The sequence below is a fragment of the Carcharhinus amblyrhynchos genome, chromosome 6, assembly GCF_965287045.1.
Source record: "Carcharhinus amblyrhynchos chromosome 6, sCarAmb.v2.hapA, whole genome shotgun sequence".
Lineage (NCBI taxonomy): Eukaryota > Metazoa > Chordata > Chondrichthyes > Carcharhiniformes > Carcharhinidae > Carcharhinus > Carcharhinus amblyrhynchos.
In genome coordinates this window covers 13,319,941-13,337,384 of record NC_137329.1, presented here as the reverse complement: position 1 = coordinate 13,337,384, position 17,444 = coordinate 13,319,941, and the positions used below count along the sequence as shown (strand labels likewise).

Genomic DNA, 17,444 nt, shown 5'->3' with positions numbered 1-17,444 from the left:
ATTCCTGTCCTCTGTTTCATCATTGTTCGAGAGCTGACCCATTACGATGGTGTCATCAGCAAACTAGAAAACCAGGATTCAATATGCAAAAGACAGAGAACCATGGTCAGGGGGCAAGGATGGTCCGGGTCATGCCACTCTTGAAGCTTTCACTAAGACAAACAGACTAACAAACAAGAGGGGTTACCATAGCATTACTTCTGCCCACCTTCGATGGTGGAGGTAAAAATTCAGGGCCACAGTTATCAGAACTACAGATGTGGAGAACTAGGACCTGGTTCACGACTGCAACAGGCGTATCAGCCTCCGTGTTAAAGTAACTGTCATGATTCAGTGCTGCACCAGCTGTGATGAACTAACTAAGCATGTTACGTGGCCAAGACTCTGTTACAGGATGTAATATTTAACATTTTGCATTCAGAAATTCTTCTACAGTTTTCAACCATCTTCCCATCCTACGAGATGGGGGGCACGATAGCACAATGGTTACCACTGCTGCTTCACAGCTCCAGCGACCTGTGTTCAATTCCTGGCTTGGGTCACTGTCTGTGCGGAGTTTGCACGTTCTCCTCATGTCTGCGTGGGTTTCCTCAGGGTGCTCTGGTTTTCTCCCACAGTCCAAAGATGCGCAGCTTGGGTTGATTGGCCATGCTAAAAATTGCCCCTTAGAGCCCTGAGATGTGTAGGTTAGAGGGATTAGCGGGTAAATATGTAGGGATATGGGGGTAGGGCCCGGGTGGGATTGTGGTCGGTGCAGACTCGATGGGCCAAATGGCCTCTTTCTGCACTGTAGGGTCTTTATGATTTCTTTCTATGAGATGGACACAATTACAAGCTGTAAATTTATAATATAGTGCTTGTGAACCTGTATCGACCTTATTTATTGGCCAGTGTAGCTAGTGTGTTTGCTTTGGCTCTAAACAGAGATGGTTTTATGGTGCTGCCAATAGTTGAACATGAGGCAAATCTGAAAGATTTTGTTGCAAGGCCAGGCATGTGTTTTTTCAATGAGCCACTGGAGGGCAGTGTAGTATGCATCTTACAACATTCCCTGTCTGTATATCCAAGGCTGGATTGTCTAAGTGCTTTGCTTTTGTGGCTGTTTTTGTGTTTGTTGTGAAACCCTATGTTCCACAATATATTTAGATCAACATTCTCATTAATTTGCACACATTTCAACATGACAAATCTCCTTGTTCTTTTCTAAGGCTGTATCCACCAATGAGGCAGAGTGCTAAACATAACCATTCTACACAGCTCTCAAAAATCAAACAAGACAAACCAGCAGATAAGCAGCATACAATGGAATTGAATTTCCGCAGCTTTCATAGATTCCCTACAGCCCATCAAGCCTGCACTGACAATAATCCCACCCAGGCCTTATCCCTGTAACCCTACATATTTACCCTGAAACTAAGGGGCAATTTTAGCATGGCCAATTAACCTAATCCGTACATCTTCAGACTGTGGGAGGAAACCGGAGAAAACCCACACAGACATGGGGAGAATGCGCAAGCTCCACACTCGTACAGTGACCCAAACTGGGAATTGAACCCAGGTTCCCGGCGCTATGAGGCAGCAGTGCTAACCACTATGCCACCGTGCTGCTTTGTAAACTGTATTGTCAGGGTTCATAATTATTCTCGGGGCCACAATTTGAACATATTTTGTTTAATGGATGCAAAATTTTGACCTCCTTGTCAGAGGACAAATTCTTAATTTATAATATCATTTTCAGTTTACAAAGTTAAAGCGCTGTTAAAATGGCAAGCAGCAAATGATAGGGTAGGCAGGTCACAGACCTATCTCGAGCTGTAAGCTGATGCAAAGTATTTAACTCTGTCTAACTACACATTTGCATTGACATTTATCAGAGGAGTCTTTGAGTGCACTGGGACTAAACGTAGAAGATAGAAGCAGGAGGCCATTCGGCCCATCGAGCCTGTGTTGCTATTCATCATGATCATGGCTGATCATCCAACGCAATACCCTACTCCTGCTTTCTCCCCATTTCTTCTATCCTGTTCGCCCCAAGTGTTATATCCAACCACCTTTTGAACACATTCAATGTTTTGGCATTAACTACTTCCAGTGGTAATGAATTCCACAGGCTCACCACTCTTTGGGTGAAGAAATGTTTCCTCATCTCTGTCTACCCTGAATCACAGTAAGAAGTCTTACAATACCAGGTTAAAGTCCAGCTTTATTTGGTACCACAAGCTACTGGAGTGTTGCCCCTTCATCAGGTGAGTGAAGAGTTATGTTCACAAACAGGGCATACATAGACTCAGACTCAATTTGCAAGATAATTGTTGGAATGCGAGTCTTTACAGGTAATCAAGTCTTTACACGTACAGGCAATGTGAGTGGAGAGAGGGTTAAGCACAGATTAAAGAGGTGTGAATTGTCTCAAGCCAGGACAGTTAGAGAGGTTTTATAAACCCAGGCAAGTCATGGGAGTTACAGATAGTGTGGCATGAACCCAAGATCCCGCACAGACAGAGATCCAAACCGGGAATTGAACCTGGGTCCCTGGCGCTGTGAGGCAGCAGCGCTAACCATTGTGCCACTATGCTGTCCTGGACCCTGAAATAAGCTTCAGTGATTTGGGACAATGAGTCAAAAACCTTGCACCAAAGCAAAAATCCTGTGGCTGCTGCAGGTCTGAAATAAAAACAGGAAACGCTGGAAATGTTCAACAGTTCTGGCAGCATCATTGGAGGGAGAAACAGAGTTAGCACTTCAAATCTGTTGGAAATTCGCAGACCTGAAATGCTAATGTTTTGCTCTCTCCACACAGGGTGCCAAATCTACTGAGTTTTTACAGCATTTTCTGCTTCAATATCAAAAAATCTTTAGTTCAGTCCACCCATCAGTTTTACGGCAACATTCGGCATGGTGGCCAGGGGCCAAGGTTCAATTCCAGCCTCAGGTCACTATCTGTGTCTGCACCTTCTCCCCATGTCTGCATGGGTTTCCTCCAAACGTCCGATTTCCTCCCACACTTCAAAGATGTGCAGGTTAGGTTGATTGACCATGCTAAATTCATCCTTAGTGTCAGGGGGATTAGCAGGGCAAATATGTGGGATTACGGGGTTAGGGACTGGGTGGTCAGTGCAGACTCGATGGGCTGAAGGACCTCCTTTTGCATTGTAGGGATTCTATGATTCCAGGAACAATGTCTGGGCCAACCATTAATTATTATGTTGCCTGGGCTGGAGCTTTTCAGATATGAGGAGAGGCTGATTGGGGTTGTTCTCCTTAGAGCAGGGTAGAACTTTGGTTGGGCCGCATTTGGAGTATTGCGTGCAGTTCTGGTCACCACACTACCAGAAGGACATGGAAGCTTTGGAGAGAGTGCCTGGTCTCAAGGAAGTTTACTACGACGAGGGACTGAATAAACCATGATTGTTTTCGCTGGAAAGATGGAGGCTGAGTGGAGACCTGATAGGGGTCTACAAAATTATGAGAGGCATATACAGGGTGGACAGTCAGAGGCTTTTTCTAAGGGTAGACGTGTCAATTACAAGGGGGCGCAGGTTCAAGGTGAGAGGGGAAAAGTTTAAGGGAGGTGTGCAGGGAAGGTTTTTCAAGCAGAGAGTGGTAGGCATCTGGAACACACTGCCAGAGGTGGTGATGGAAGCAGGCACATTAGCCTGGTATCTGGTATAAGAGGTATCTGGACGGGTACATGAAAAGGGGGAGAACCGAGGGATACAGTCAGAGTAAGGGCAGGATGTATTTTTTTAGTTTAGTTAGGGCATCATGACTGGCATGGGCTTGGAGGGGCGAAGGGCATGTTCCTGGGCTTTACTTCTCTTTGTTCTTTGTACTTCATTGAGGTGTATATAATTATAAGGCACATAGGGTAGATAGGAAGAAACTTTTCCCGTTAGCAGAGGGATCAACGCCTCGGGGAACAGATTTAAGGTAAAAGGGGCAGAGGATTTAAAGGTGATTTGAGGAAAGCTTTGTCACAGAGAGGGTGGTGGGAATATGGAACTCACTACCTGAAAGGGTGGTAGAGGTGGGAACACTCACAACATTTAAAAAGTATTTCGATGGGCACTTGAGACGCTTTAGCATACTATGCTTCGGACCAAGTGTTGAAAAATGAGAATAGAATAGATAGGTGCTTGATGGCTGGTGCAGACATGATGGGCCAAGGGGCCTGTTTCTGCGCTGCAAAGCTCTCTAACAATGGCAATAAGCTAATGGCACAAACTGATATTCACGCATTTAAGTCCTGTCTTTTCCTAGTGGAATTAAGAAGAGCAATGTGTTGGCACACTGATTTTTCATTTATGAGACCTGGGTTTAATTCCAACCTCGGTCAATCAAATGAAATTCTTTTTCCCCTTGATAGGTGTAGGGAGACTTTGAGCTTAAGCAATATAAGCTGAGATTCGAGTGATTACCAGCTCAACACAAAAAAGGGCCTATAATTCAGCATGTAGTTGGTAGATAAATCACGGATCAGTTGATTTATGGGAAAGTTGTTGCAGTGAGTAGGATCAGAGGAAATATTAAGGAACATCAGTGAATGGGCAATACTCTTGTAATACCACTGGATGTATCATAAGGAAGAAGAATAGCAGTGAGTTGCTTGAGAAATACGCTTTGAATTCATTAACTAAATAACCAAATTGTTGAGAGAGCACAATTCAGCGTGGTGGCACAGTGGTTAGCACTGCTACCTCATAGCGTCAGGGACCTGGGTTCTATTCCTGGTTTTGATCACTGTCTGTGCGGAGTCTGCAGGTTCTCCCCATGTCTGGGTGAGTTTCCTTTGAGTGCTCCAGTTTCCTCCCACAGTCCAAATATGTGCAGGTCGGATTGATTAGCCATGCTAAGTTGCCACTTAGTGTCAGGGAACTAGCAGGGTAAATACATGGGGCTTTGGGAATGAGGGCTGGGTGGGATTATGATCAGTACAAACTTGATGGATTGAATGGCCTCCTTCTGCACTGTAGGAATCATGACTGTTCACAATATCATGCTGGAAAGATAGATCAATAATTGGGAAAATTGCTATATAATTCTGTGTCGGTTAGGTGGATTAGCCATGGTAAATGTGCGGGGTTATAGGGATAGGGCAGGGAAATAGTATGATGCTCTTTTCAGAGCATTGGTGCAGACTTGATGCATCGAATGGCCTCCTTCTGCGTTGTAGGGATTCTATGGTTCCATGGTGTGGTCTCACCAAGGCCCTGTATAACTGCAGTAAGACATCCCTACTTCTGGACTTGCGATGAAGGTCAACATGGGATTCTATGGCCACGTGTGGATTGTGTGGAAGAAAATAAGTTGGTCTCTTCCATCTGGAAAGTATTTCCATTCAGATAACATATAGAAACAAAAGCTGCTTTTACACAAGAAGAAAGGTAGCTTTAAAAGCTCAAGTAAAATCCACTCACAGTTGGATGAAGATGTGAAATTTCGACAACAGGGGGCAGAGAGGGGCAGCTTGGAACAAGGTCAGGTAAACTTGGTGCGAATTATTCCTGGGAGCATGGAAGGAGTTTATAATGATTTATAATGAGTTTATAATGATTGGCAAAGGAAAGGAAGCAAACCTGCAAAGAAATAAACAACAAAGAGTCTGAGAACAGAATGCGTCCATAAAATTAAATCAAACATTCTTGCTTTGAGGTGAAGGTGACCAAGGCAACAAGGTGGCACAGTGGTTAGCACTGCTGCCTCAGAGCGCCAGGGGCCCAGGTTCAATTCCGGCCTTGGGCCACTGTCTCTGAAGAGTTTGCACATTCTCCCCCATGTCTGTGTGGGCTTCCTTCAAGTCTTCCAGTTTACTCCCACAATCAAAGATGTGCAGGTCAGGTGGATTGGCCATACCAAATTGCCCCTTAGTGCCAGGGGGAATAGCTAGGGTAAATGCATGGGGTTGTGAGGATAGGATCTGGGTGGGCTTGTGGTCAGTGCAGGCTTGATGAGGTGAATGGCCTCTTTCTGCATTGTAAGATTCTGTGATTCTCACACAAATCCAGAAAATATAAACTAAATAAGGAAACAAAAAAACACTGTAATCTAGAAAACAAATGATGGAACTGGAGCCAATCTTTGCACACTTTTATCTTTATTTACAGAGTTATACAATACAAGTATGCACCCAATAACCTCAACTGTAGTCTCAGTATTAATACTTCTTTCAAAGTACCAGTAAATAATTAAGTGTCCCATTTGAAAGGGGCACTATTAATCCATTTAATGAAAATAAAGCAAAACTTTGAAGAGAACTTAATAATTCAAATTAAAGTGACACTCCTGAGGTTGATAATGCATTCAGCATCCACCAACCCCACCACTGTACTCTCCTACTCCTGGTTCACCAGGCCAGCAGACACAGTGGGAGGGATTTTCCGACACCGCTCGCCCAAAGGGTCGGAAAATCCCACCTGAAGTCAACGGACCTTTGCATGGTCCATGTCCCATCTGCTATGATTCCTATGGCAGGCAGGACAAGATCATTCTTCCCCTTGTCCATGCTCCCTTCCTCAGCACATCTGAGTGTAGACATGGCTTCAAAAGAGAGGCCCGATCAGCCCCATTACTGTCTGCTGTCTTGACCTGTTGATGCTGATGTTGGCCAAGCCCAGGAGCAGTCCCAAAAGTAGCCTCCCGATCCACCTTCTCCCCTCCCCAGAGAGTGACCAAATATCAGGAACGCGAGACTGAGGTGCAACCTGAAATTAGGGAGAAAGCCCTTCAGATAACGGAAAAGAGGCTGCAGCTTCTCACATTCTGAATAAATCTAAAACGTGGAATCCTCCAAACCGCAGAAATCGCAGGTAGCCCAGAATTGGCTTAACCGTCTATTGCATGGGACTGCCAACTACAACACCTTACAAACTACATTCCCGATGGACAAAGAGAGGACATTCAGAATAGAATAGGATCCCTACAGTTGCAGAAAGAGACCATTCAGCCCATTGAGTCTGCACTGACTCTTCGAAAGAGCACTCTAACAAAGCCCACCCCGCCATCATATCGCCATAACCCCACACAATCTAACCTGCACATGTCTTGGACACTAAGGCTTCTTTTTAAGACATTAATACTTTGTTTGCTGGCATGGCTGTCCAAGGCTCATAAGATCACGCCTGAGGCAAACGGGGAATGCCGTTCTGTGAGCCTTGCCTGCCCAATTTTGGGGTGATTGTGCCTGTAAAATCAGAGCCTAAGGGACAATTTAGCATGACCAATCCACAAAACTTGCACATCTTTGGACTGTGAGAGGAAACTAGAGCACCCAGAGGAAACCCACACACAGGCATGGGGAGAATGTGCAAACTCCACACAGACAGTGACCCAAGGCCAGAATTGAACTCAGGTCCCTGACACTCTGAGGCAGCAGTGCTAGCCACTGTGCCACTGTGCATTCAACACAATGCAACACCCTCACCATCACCCCCCCCCCAACCAGGGACGCCTGACCTCCTCCGGATGGCAGGACAGAACTCCACAGCGAGGAAATGAAAGTCAGTCCATACAGGAAACCTGACCGCACACAGGGTGGGAATGTTATAGGCAGAAAGACTTGGCTCAGGTTGTGAGGCTGAAGCTCCAAGGCAGGCTTCAGGGCCTGTCGCCAATGAGGAAATCCGACAGAACAGTGGAGGCGTTTAGATTGGACTGAAGTGTTCCATATGCCTCAGCCACTTTGACACCATACGTGCAGTTAGTGTTGAGCACCGCACGTCTAAGTTGCTTGGTGGCTTCGTCCAGGAGCCAGGCACTACCTAGGGATGCCCATCATGCCAGGCTTTCCGACAACATCCAGTCTGCTCCTTCACCACCCAGTATGTACCCACCTTGTCTTGTTTTCTGTGTCAATCCTAGGAAAGGGTGTATGTTTGTTTGATTTGGAAAAGTATACTTCGCTGTTATGGTTTGTACAATATTATGATTGTTCTTTTGTAATTGGTAAACATTATATTACAGCTTAACCGTGTTCTTAAACAAAGCTTCCAAGTGGATCACTTGAATCATACCTGGAGTGAAACACCTAATGCTCAGCCATGCCAAATCCAAAGTGCAAAACCTATGGTCTAGGCTGACGTCATATAAAGTCTTGGAGTTTCTGGCCTGGATCATAACACTAACAGGTGACAAGTAACATTCATACCACACAAGTGCCAGTCAATAACAATCTCCCACAAGAAAGGGTCTAATCAGTGCCCCTTGACACTCAATGGCATCACTGAATCCCTCGCCATCAACATCCTGGGTTTTATCATTGCTCGGAAACTGAATTGGACTAGCCACATAAATACGGTGGCTACCACAGCAGGTCAAAGGCAGGGAATCTAGTGGCATGTAATTCACCTCCTGACCCACCAAAGCTTGTCCACCATCGACAGGGCACAATTCAGAAATTTAATGTTATAGTCTCCACTTGCCTGGATGAGCACAGCTTCAACAAGACTCAAGAAGCCCAACACTATCCCGGATTGCTACTTTCGCAATCTTCCCGTCCCTCCACCATCGACAAATAGTGGCAGTAGTATGCACCATCTACAGGATACACTGCAGGAACTCACCGAGGTTCTTTAGACAGCACCTTCCAAACAAACAACTGCTTCCATCTAGAAGGACAAGAGCTGCAGATACTTGGGAACACCACCACCTGGATGTTCCCCTCTAAATCATTCACCATTCTGACTTAGAAATACATTGCCACTCCTTCACTGTCGCTGCGTCTTGGATCTCCCTCCTTAACAGCACTGCAGATGTACCTACACTGCATGGACTGAAGCAGTTCAAGAAGGCAATTCACCACACTTTCTCAAAGCAAATAATAATGATGTCCTGTAAACGAATCCTGTAAATTAATACTAAAAACAGGAGTCATAAGTTTTCCAATCTATCCACGTATCTGAAACGATTCATCCCCAGAGCCATCCCCATAAATCTTTCCTGCACTCTCTTCAATGGAATGACACCCTTCCTAAAGTTTGATGCTCCAAATGGGACTTAATACCCCAGTTGAGGCTGCACCAGTGTTTTATAAATGTTCACCATAACTTCCTTATTTTTGTACTCTAAGCCTCCATTTATAAAGCCCAGGTTGGAATCACCCAAGGGCAGGATACATTTGGTGAAGATAATGGAGGGAAATGTCACAGTTAAATAAAATGTTGTGTATGGCTTTGATTAGGCTCCTTACATTGCTCTTAGGTGGACAAAAATCTGATTGGAAAAGTCCAAATGTGGAGCAGCAGAAAATGGGTTGACAATGGGTTGAAAGAATAAGTGTCAGTTCAAGCAATCATTCAATCATTTTCTCATGCAACCAGTGGCCTTTCTTCTTCAGGGCATTAGATTCTTCTTCCTTTTGTTCACCTCTTGTCAAGTAATTGCTTAGTAATAGAACACAAACTGTAGTGGTAGAAGGCTGTCTGAATGACTGTAGGAGAGTATCCACTGGTGTACCACAAGGATCAGTACAGGGAGCCTTACTGTTTGTTGTATACATGAATGATATAGATGAAAATGTGGGGAAAATGGGAAGCAAGTTTGCAGATGACACCAAGATTGGTCGGGTGGTTCATAGTGAAGAAGATGATCGTAGGTTACCGGAAGATATAGATGGGTTGGTTAGATGGGCAGAAAAATGGCAGATGATATTTAACCCTGATAAGTGTGAGGTGAAGAAACAAGATGGGGGAGTATTTACTGAATGGTGGGACACTAAGAAGCTCATAGTAGTGTTTCTAAAAGTTAAGATCTTGGGATATTTATTTACAGATCCCTGAAGTCAGCAGAACAGGGGAACAGGATTGTGAAGAAGGTACGTGGGACACTTGCTTTTATCAGTCATGGCATAGAGTATAAGAACAAGGAGGTAATGTTGGAGCTGTACATAACGTTACTTAGACCACAGCTAGAATACTGTGTGCAGTTCTGGTCATCTCAGTGCAGGAAGGATGAGATTGCACTGCAGGAGGTTCATCAGGATGTTGCCTAGGATGGAACATTTGAGCCATAAAGAGAGATTTGATAGACTTGAATTGTTTTCTTTCGAACAAAGAAGGCTAAGGGGGACATGATTGATGTGTATAAGATTATGAGGGGTGAACGGGATGAGTAGGGAGCAGCTGCTGCCCTGGGTTGGGAAGCCAATCATGAGGGAATATAGTTTTAGGGTGAGGGGCAGGAGATCCAGAGGGGATTTGAGAAAACAAATCACTAGGAGGATGTGAGAATCTGGAAAGTGTTGTCTGGGAGGATGGTGGATGCTGGAAACCTTACAACTTTCAAAAAATATTTGGATGAGCACTTGAAATATCATATTCAAGGATGTGGGACAAGTTAGTGGTAGTTATTATTGATGCAGACCCAATGGACCAAAGGGCCTTTTCTGCACTGTATGACTCTAAGGATTACTTGGACAAATTCTAAATATACTTTTCAACCATCTAAGCACTGACACAATGACCTTCTCTATCATTGGCTTCACTCTGCCACAGAGCAATGCACTATAGCTAGAATCTGCAAACTGAACATTATTCTGCACAGATATCTGGGAGATTGATAGTAGTCTTATAACTGTACTCAACTAAGTAAAGCAAAATCAAAATCTCAGTGAAAACGCTTAACGTTAGAACTCTTATTACATCTAACTGCAGTAGAAGTAAAATGCTGCATTGCTGGAAATTTGAATAAAAACAGAAACTGCTGGAAATACTCAGCAAATCTCTGTGCCAGATGTGGAGGAACAAAGTTGAGTCCAATATGACTCTTCAGAACCTCAAAGTAATTCACACACTGCAGAAAGATTTACATCGAATTCAATCTCTTTCTCTCCACGGATGCTGTCAGACCTGCTGAGTATTTCCAGCAATTTGTTTCTATTTGTCTTATTTACTGTCTCTGAATCTCTTTGGGGATTTTTCTGAGAGATGAGGAGATGTACAAACTAGCCTAAAGTGTATTTATTAGTGTTCAGAAGTAGGCTTACATTAATACAGAAATGAAGTTACTATGAAAATCCCCTAGTCACCACACTCTGATGCCTGTTCGGGTACACCACTAGAAAATTCAGTGTGGCCAATGTACCTAACCAGCGTGTCCATTAGATTGTGATAGGAAAGTGAAGCACCCGGAGAAAACCCACACAGACATTGGGAGAACATGCAGAATCAGTACAGACAGTGACCCAAGCCAGGAAGCAAACCTGTGTCTCTGGCACTGTGAGACAGCAGTGCTAGCCACTATGCCACCATGCTATCTATTAAGTTAATTAATTAATAAATTAATCTATTAAGTTAAACAGTGTATGTTATTTTAATTTTTGAAGACAGAACTGCATTGGTGACTTTCTCCCAGGGATTTTGGATCAGATCAGTTGTATCTTCTTGTGATGACAAGCTATTTTTGCCTGAATTAGTCTTTGTATCTGTCTGGGTTAAGTTGAATCCTCCCTATCACACTGACAATTCAGGGCTGTCTTTGGTACAAGTTTCCTGAAAGCAAAGTAGTGAAAATATTTTTGAAAAGGGCACAATTTCTGTCTTTTTAAACGCATCTCATAGTGTCAACTATTTTTTATTTGGCATTATACAAAAACGTTTATGATATAAACACAATGCACCTATACACTGCGGAATACAAAATAAAAACTTTCTTTATAAGTTATGACCACAAAAGTCTACATTTTCAAGTTAACTCATTAAAAAGTTTTCAAACTTTTAATTAAAATCTAATCAAACTATACGTATAGTCATTCATAATAATCTTGGTATAAAATATTCATACAACTTGAATAATTTGTACAAAAAAGACTGTGTACAGATTACTGAAGATGTGCAAAGACAGCACATAAAGATTCGGATTGTTTTATTTCCCACCCCCCCCCTCCTACTTTGCAAACAATAAAAATGTCCATTCGCAAAATGAGCTTTGGAGGAGACAAGGTAAGTTTATGAAACTGTTATTTCCTCCTCCTCGTCCTCCTCTTCTGAGAAGTACGTGTGCTGGTCAGTGTGTTGGTGTGACAGGAGGCGGATGTGTGTGTCAATGCTGTCAAGGTTCTTGTACTCGGGCGACTGACACCTGGGAGATTTGGGACTGTCCCTGCCTCCTGTCTCCTCCTCGTCCCCTGAATGCAGTCTGCAGGGCCACTTCTTGCCCACGTCGCTGAGGTCAGGGTGAGGGTTTAATTTTGTGGGTAATGTCTGCTCCCGGCAGCCACCAGCCGACAGAAGCTCTCTCTCTTTAGAATTCCTCCATTTCATCCTGCGATTCTGAAACCAAATCTTCACCTGTCAAAACGGAAATAAAAATGGGGAGAGGTGAAGATTTTTTTAGAAACATAGAAACTAGATGCTGAAGTAGGCCATTCAGCCCTTCAAGTCTGCACCACCATTCATTTTGATCATGGCTGATCATCGAATTCAATATTCTAATCCTCCTTTCCTCCCATGTCCCTTGATCCCCTTAGTCCCAAGGGCTATATCTAATTTCTTCTTGAAATCAGACAATATTTTGGCCTCATCTACTTTCCGTAGTACTGAAAATGCATACATTCATCACCCTCTGGATGGAGAAATTTCTCCTCATCTCAGTTCCAGAAGGTTTACCACTTATCCTCAAACTGTGACCCCTAGTCCTGGACTCCCCCTCCATTGGGAACATTCTTTCTGAATCTACCCTGTTAGAATTTTATAAGTTTCTATGAGATCCCCTCTCACTCTTCTAAACTCTAGTGAACATAAAGATTTTTTAAAGGATCTTTTCAGGGAAAATGTGAGGTGATCAGATCAAAGTGCCTGAAGGAAGGGGAGAGGGGCAATCTGACAGATTCAGTGGGAGAGTGGAGGTTACTGAAAGTCCAACTCTTCTTCAGAACCTCAATGATTCAAACCCTGAAGAAGCATCACATTGAACTTATTTTTATTTATTTGTGGGACATGGGTGTCACTGGCTGAGCCCAGCATGTTTTGCCCATCCTTAGTTGCCCTTGATCAGAGGACAGTTGAGAGTCAGCCACATTGCGGTGGCTCTGGAGTCACATACAGGCCAGACCAGGTAAGGAGGGCAGATTTCCTTCCCTAAAGGAAATTCTATTTCTCTCCAGGGATGCTGTCAGACCTGCTGAGTATTTCTAGCATTTTGTTTTCTGTTCTGCTCATTACTGTCTGCGAATCTTTTCAGGGATGTTTCTGAGAGAGGTGAGGAGATGTACATTATATTAGACTAAACAGAATGTGTTGTTTTTATTTTAAAAAGACAGAAAATGCTGGAAAATCTCAGCAGTCTGACAGCATCTGTGGAGACAGAATAGAATCAACGTTTTAAGTCTGGATGACACTTTCTCGGAACTTCAAGAGTCATCCAGACTCGAAACACTGGCTCTATCCTCTCTCCTCAGATGCTGTCAGACCTGCTGAGATTTTCCAGCATTTTCTGTTTTTGTTTCAGATTCCAGCATCCGCAGTATTTTTCCTTTATGTTATTTTAATTGTTGTCCATTTTGACAACAGAAGTGCATTGGTAACTTTCTCCCAGGAATGTGTATCAGATCAGTTGTACCTTCGTGAAATGACAAGTTTTTTTTTGCCTGAACTAACCATTTGTATGTCGCGGGTTGCGAATAAAAAGGGTCATCGGTTGCAGCTTACCTGTGAGTCCTTGAGCCCCAGTTTGGCTGCCAGTTTGCGTCGATCGGGCTTGCTAATGTACTTCTGTTTCTGAAACATCTTCTCCAACGCTTTCCGCTGCACGTCTGAGAATACAGCCCGGCGGAGCATCCCTCTCCTGGGCTTACCCCGAGCGGCGAGCGGCCAAGAGAATGTACCCGGGATGGGAACCACGGAGGAGGAGGCTGAGGAGAGACAGGGAGATTGTTTCACTTGGGTAGGAAAAGAGGGGGTGGTCGATATCTGGGATAGAATCCCTTGAAAAGGTTGGGTGCGATAATGAGGCATGATCAGATTAAGAGTTTGCACTTTCAAACTTCCACTGCTCTCGTATACAAACTTGGAACTTAATCCTTAGTAACAGGCTCTAAAGTAATTCCAAATTGAGTCATGTCGCATCTTATCTCCAACATCGACCCTTGAAGGTGGAGACTGGAAAAGTCCTGGGGGGGTTGTGGGGGGGTGGGCGAAAATACATTTGTTGGCACGCGTTTTTGTATGAAGCCAGCGAGGAATAGCTGATGAACTTACAAAGAGCCCTTTGGCTAGTTTAAAACGGTGTTGGGGTGATTTTGTTTTAAGAAAGGGGAGAGTTTCTCCTTCTGGTAGCAAATAGCAGACAGAAATTCTAATGAAGCGTGAATGGTAATTGTGTAGTAATGAACTAACAGAAAAAGACTGAGGACTGGCCCGCTAGGGCCATATATTATCGGAACAAAAGACATTTACACATTCACACTCTATAACCGAAATGCATGCCAAGATCATTGTGCGAATACTGATTACTGCGGTTTCTTTTTCTAACCCTCCTCCTCCCAAACATTTTCACTAAAAGAGCTTTTTTAAAAAAGCTCAAACGCTCCAAGTTGTTTTTTTTTCTCTCTCTCCTAAAGGAACTTTCAGCTTGTGAATAAAGGCAGCAAAGTCCAATAGTTTGGACGAACCTTCTTCTTAGTAGCGTTAATCTGTGTGAGATATGTCAATTAAAATTGAAAGCTGTCACAGGCTGGTCAAAAGGGAATGGGATGTCGATTTTTTTTTCAAGAAAAGAGAAGGGGGTTGATGCGTAATGAGAAACATCAAATATTCCCTCCAGGAATTCCAGTTGAATGGAGAGTGTAAATGAGCAAAGAAATTCGATGTGTGTGTGTGTGTGGTTCGAAAGAGGGACATCAAATCTGTTGGTTCGTAAATTAACGCCACTTATAAGGAGTTTGGTTTGATGTATTGTTGTCACGTGTATTCGTACACAGAAAAAAGTATTGTTTCTTGCGTGTTTTGCAGACAAAGCATACCGTTCATAGAGTACATGGGGAGAAGGAAAGGAGAGGGCACAGAATGTAGTGTTACGATACAAAGCATACCGTTCATAGAGTACATGGGGAGAAGGAAAGGATAGAGTGCGTATTGTAGCGTTACTGTACAGACAAGCATACCATTCATAGAGTACATAGGGAGAAGGATAAGAGAGGGTGCAGAATGTAGTGTTACTATACACACAAAGCATACTGTTCATAGAGTACATACGGGGGAAGGAAAGGAGAGAGTGCAGAATGTAGTGTTACTATACAGACAAAGCATACCATTCATAGAGAACATAGGGGAGAAGGAAAGGAGAGGCTGCACAATATATTGCTAATGCATAGCTAGGATGTAGAGAAGGATCAACTTAATATAGGGTAGGTCCATTCAAAAGTCTGATGGCAGCAGGGAGGAAGGTGTCCTTGAGACTTATGGAGATGAATTCAATTCAGTTTGTCGAATTGGGCGAGATTTTAAAATGCCAGATCTCATCTTCCCCCTTTAATGCTTAGCTGTTGCTGGAATATTGTTGTCAATCTATGGAATCAGTTGGACAGGAAGCATTCCCTCACTCTAGTATGTTTAGATTCCGAACTGAATCTTTGGTGAGTTGATAATCAGGTGAGGGTATCTTTTTTTCCTCTAATTTTTTTTTCAGGGCCTGGGAGGGGGTGGGAGTGGAAGGGGGAGGTGGGGGGGGGGGGGGGTTGGATTCTGGTGCTGAAACTGCGTGTGGTTGCTCCCAATGAAGCGGCGATTGGTCATGGTCCTTAAGGCTTTGTTAAGAAGCATTGGTAAACTGCAGCTCCCTGTGGGAAAACTGCAGCCGTGAAGAGAAGCCAGCAGTCCCTCTGAGAAAAGACCCGCCTCAAACTTGGTGCGTGACAATTCGTGCTAATTTGTAGATCATGGACTCAGAGCAGAATGTCAACCGTCACTGCGTGTGCTAAACAGAGCATCAAATAACCGAGACTGATTTCGAACCGTTGTACTTCTAACAACCTCTGAACTACACTCTAACCCCCGGGACGGGGCTGCGAAATATCCATTAAATATGCGCGAGGCGAGAGGAGCGGCGGGCGAGCGAGTGGAGGAAGAGAGGGTGGGTGGGGGTGGGGGAGGTTGTTGAACAGAGAATGTCACAAGACGCTTACCTGGCAAGTACGAGGACCGGAGGAAGGGCTGAAAAGAACCTTCAACGTAAGGGAAACAGAAAGCCTTGGGGGAAAGCCCCTGGATTAGCGGATGGGACGATTCTGCAAGATAATACCAAGGAATGGAATTTCAATTTCTCACTTTGCATTAGACAGCCCACTTTGGGGAACGAATACATCTATCTATATACATAAATAAACTTAGCCAATGGACAACGTTAAATATCGACTTTATAACACTCTTGTATTATCTGGCTAGTCATATAAATATTTAGATATCCTTTCCTTACTTAGAACATCTTAAAATGTGTTTATATAAACACATATCACACTTAGAAATCCTGTACCGTGTTTAGATTACCATAGATAAGTTAGATCAACTTAGACTAAATAACAATATTTGGGCTCGTTTATGTTTTATTTGGATAACTGGATGCTGACATATTTAGATGACAATAAGGTGTACTTCATGTCAGAACGGACCCAGATATTAACATGGATTGATGAATCAATCATAGAGATTTCAGGAATCAGATGCTTGTATTAATTAAGGCCATTTGCTTATGTCGCTTTGACTTGTCCTTATTCCGTCTGAAGTATTGTACAGGGGTTAAACAGTTCCGAGAATTAGGAGTTTAAATATTCATCTACAACAGGTAAACAATATTAGCAAGAGGGCCAACACATTGTCTCCCCTCCACCCCCCGCCCATTTGATTGACACTTTGAGAGAAGTGAGCACTCACCCGTCCTGGGGCCGGAGGAAAGTATGGCGTGAACACCGAACTTGAGGTAATTGGAATCGCCGCTCGGAGAGTTGGAGTTGTGTGGCGAGCAGATCCCACTTGTGACTGAGCTGGCCAGATTGACCTGTTCTGTGGTCACTGGGCTGGTGGTGGAGCAGGACGCCGGCGGAGTGAAGGTGGCGGAGGCAGAGCGGGGTAGGTAGCTGGCGGGCCGGCTGATCCTCAGCAAGTCCTCCACCAGGAAGCTGGCCCCCATTGCGTGGGAACCAAACGCCGACTGCAGAGACTGGGGCAAAGTCAGAGTCGGCGTTGGCCGCAAGAGACCTGGGTACATTGCTGAAGGAGCAATTACACTAGGGAACATCATTTCTGCAGACGTGCCTGAGAGAGAGGGAGAAAGGGGAAGAGAGAGAGAGAGAGAAAGTTCCAATCAGTCCTATTCGGCAAAGAGCTGTTTTTTTTTAACCCCCCACTTTTCTTTCAGTAGGTTCCAGCCAGCAGCTCCAGCACTTTGGTACCATCGTCTCCTTCTGCCTGATGTGTTTTATACTGACCAGGCTGGGTAAGTCTTTTCATTTGTGACAG

The 17,444-nt window shown here is 44.0% G+C and overlaps 1 protein-coding gene across 1 annotated transcript; it reads right to left on the bottom strand.

Moving 5' to 3' along the window:
- Positions 1-11,939: 11,939 nt before the first annotated feature.
- Positions 11,940-17,241, bottom strand: dbx1a (developing brain homeobox 1a). Its single transcript, XM_080191541.1, has 4 exons — positions 16,860-17,241; positions 16,115-16,216; positions 13,641-13,843; positions 11,940-12,281 (listed from the first exon to the last, which is right to left on the bottom strand). The coding sequence occupies exons 1-4, from the start codon at positions 17,224-17,226 to the stop codon at positions 11,940-11,942; spliced, it is 1,014 nt and encodes a 337-aa protein (XP_080047667.1). The 5' UTR covers positions 17,227-17,241.
- Between the last annotated feature and the right edge of the window lie 203 nt (positions 17,242-17,444).

What these genes read in the sequence shown, in the direction of transcription:
- dbx1a (XM_080191541.1), bottom strand. Translation starts at nt 17,226, where the DNA reads ATGATGTTCCCTAGTGTAATTGCTCCTTCAGCAATGTACCCAGGTCTC. An exon ending in CCGGTCCTCGTACTTGCCAG is followed by an intron (nt 13,844 to 16,114) that starts GTAAGCGTCTTG and finishes GTCTCTCCTCAG; the next exon opens with CCTCCTCCTCCGTGGTTCCC. An exon ending in TGGGGCTCAAGGACTCACAG is followed by an intron (nt 12,282 to 13,640) that starts GTAAGCTGCAAC and finishes CCGTTTTGACAG; the next exon opens with GTGAAGATTTGGTTTCAGAA.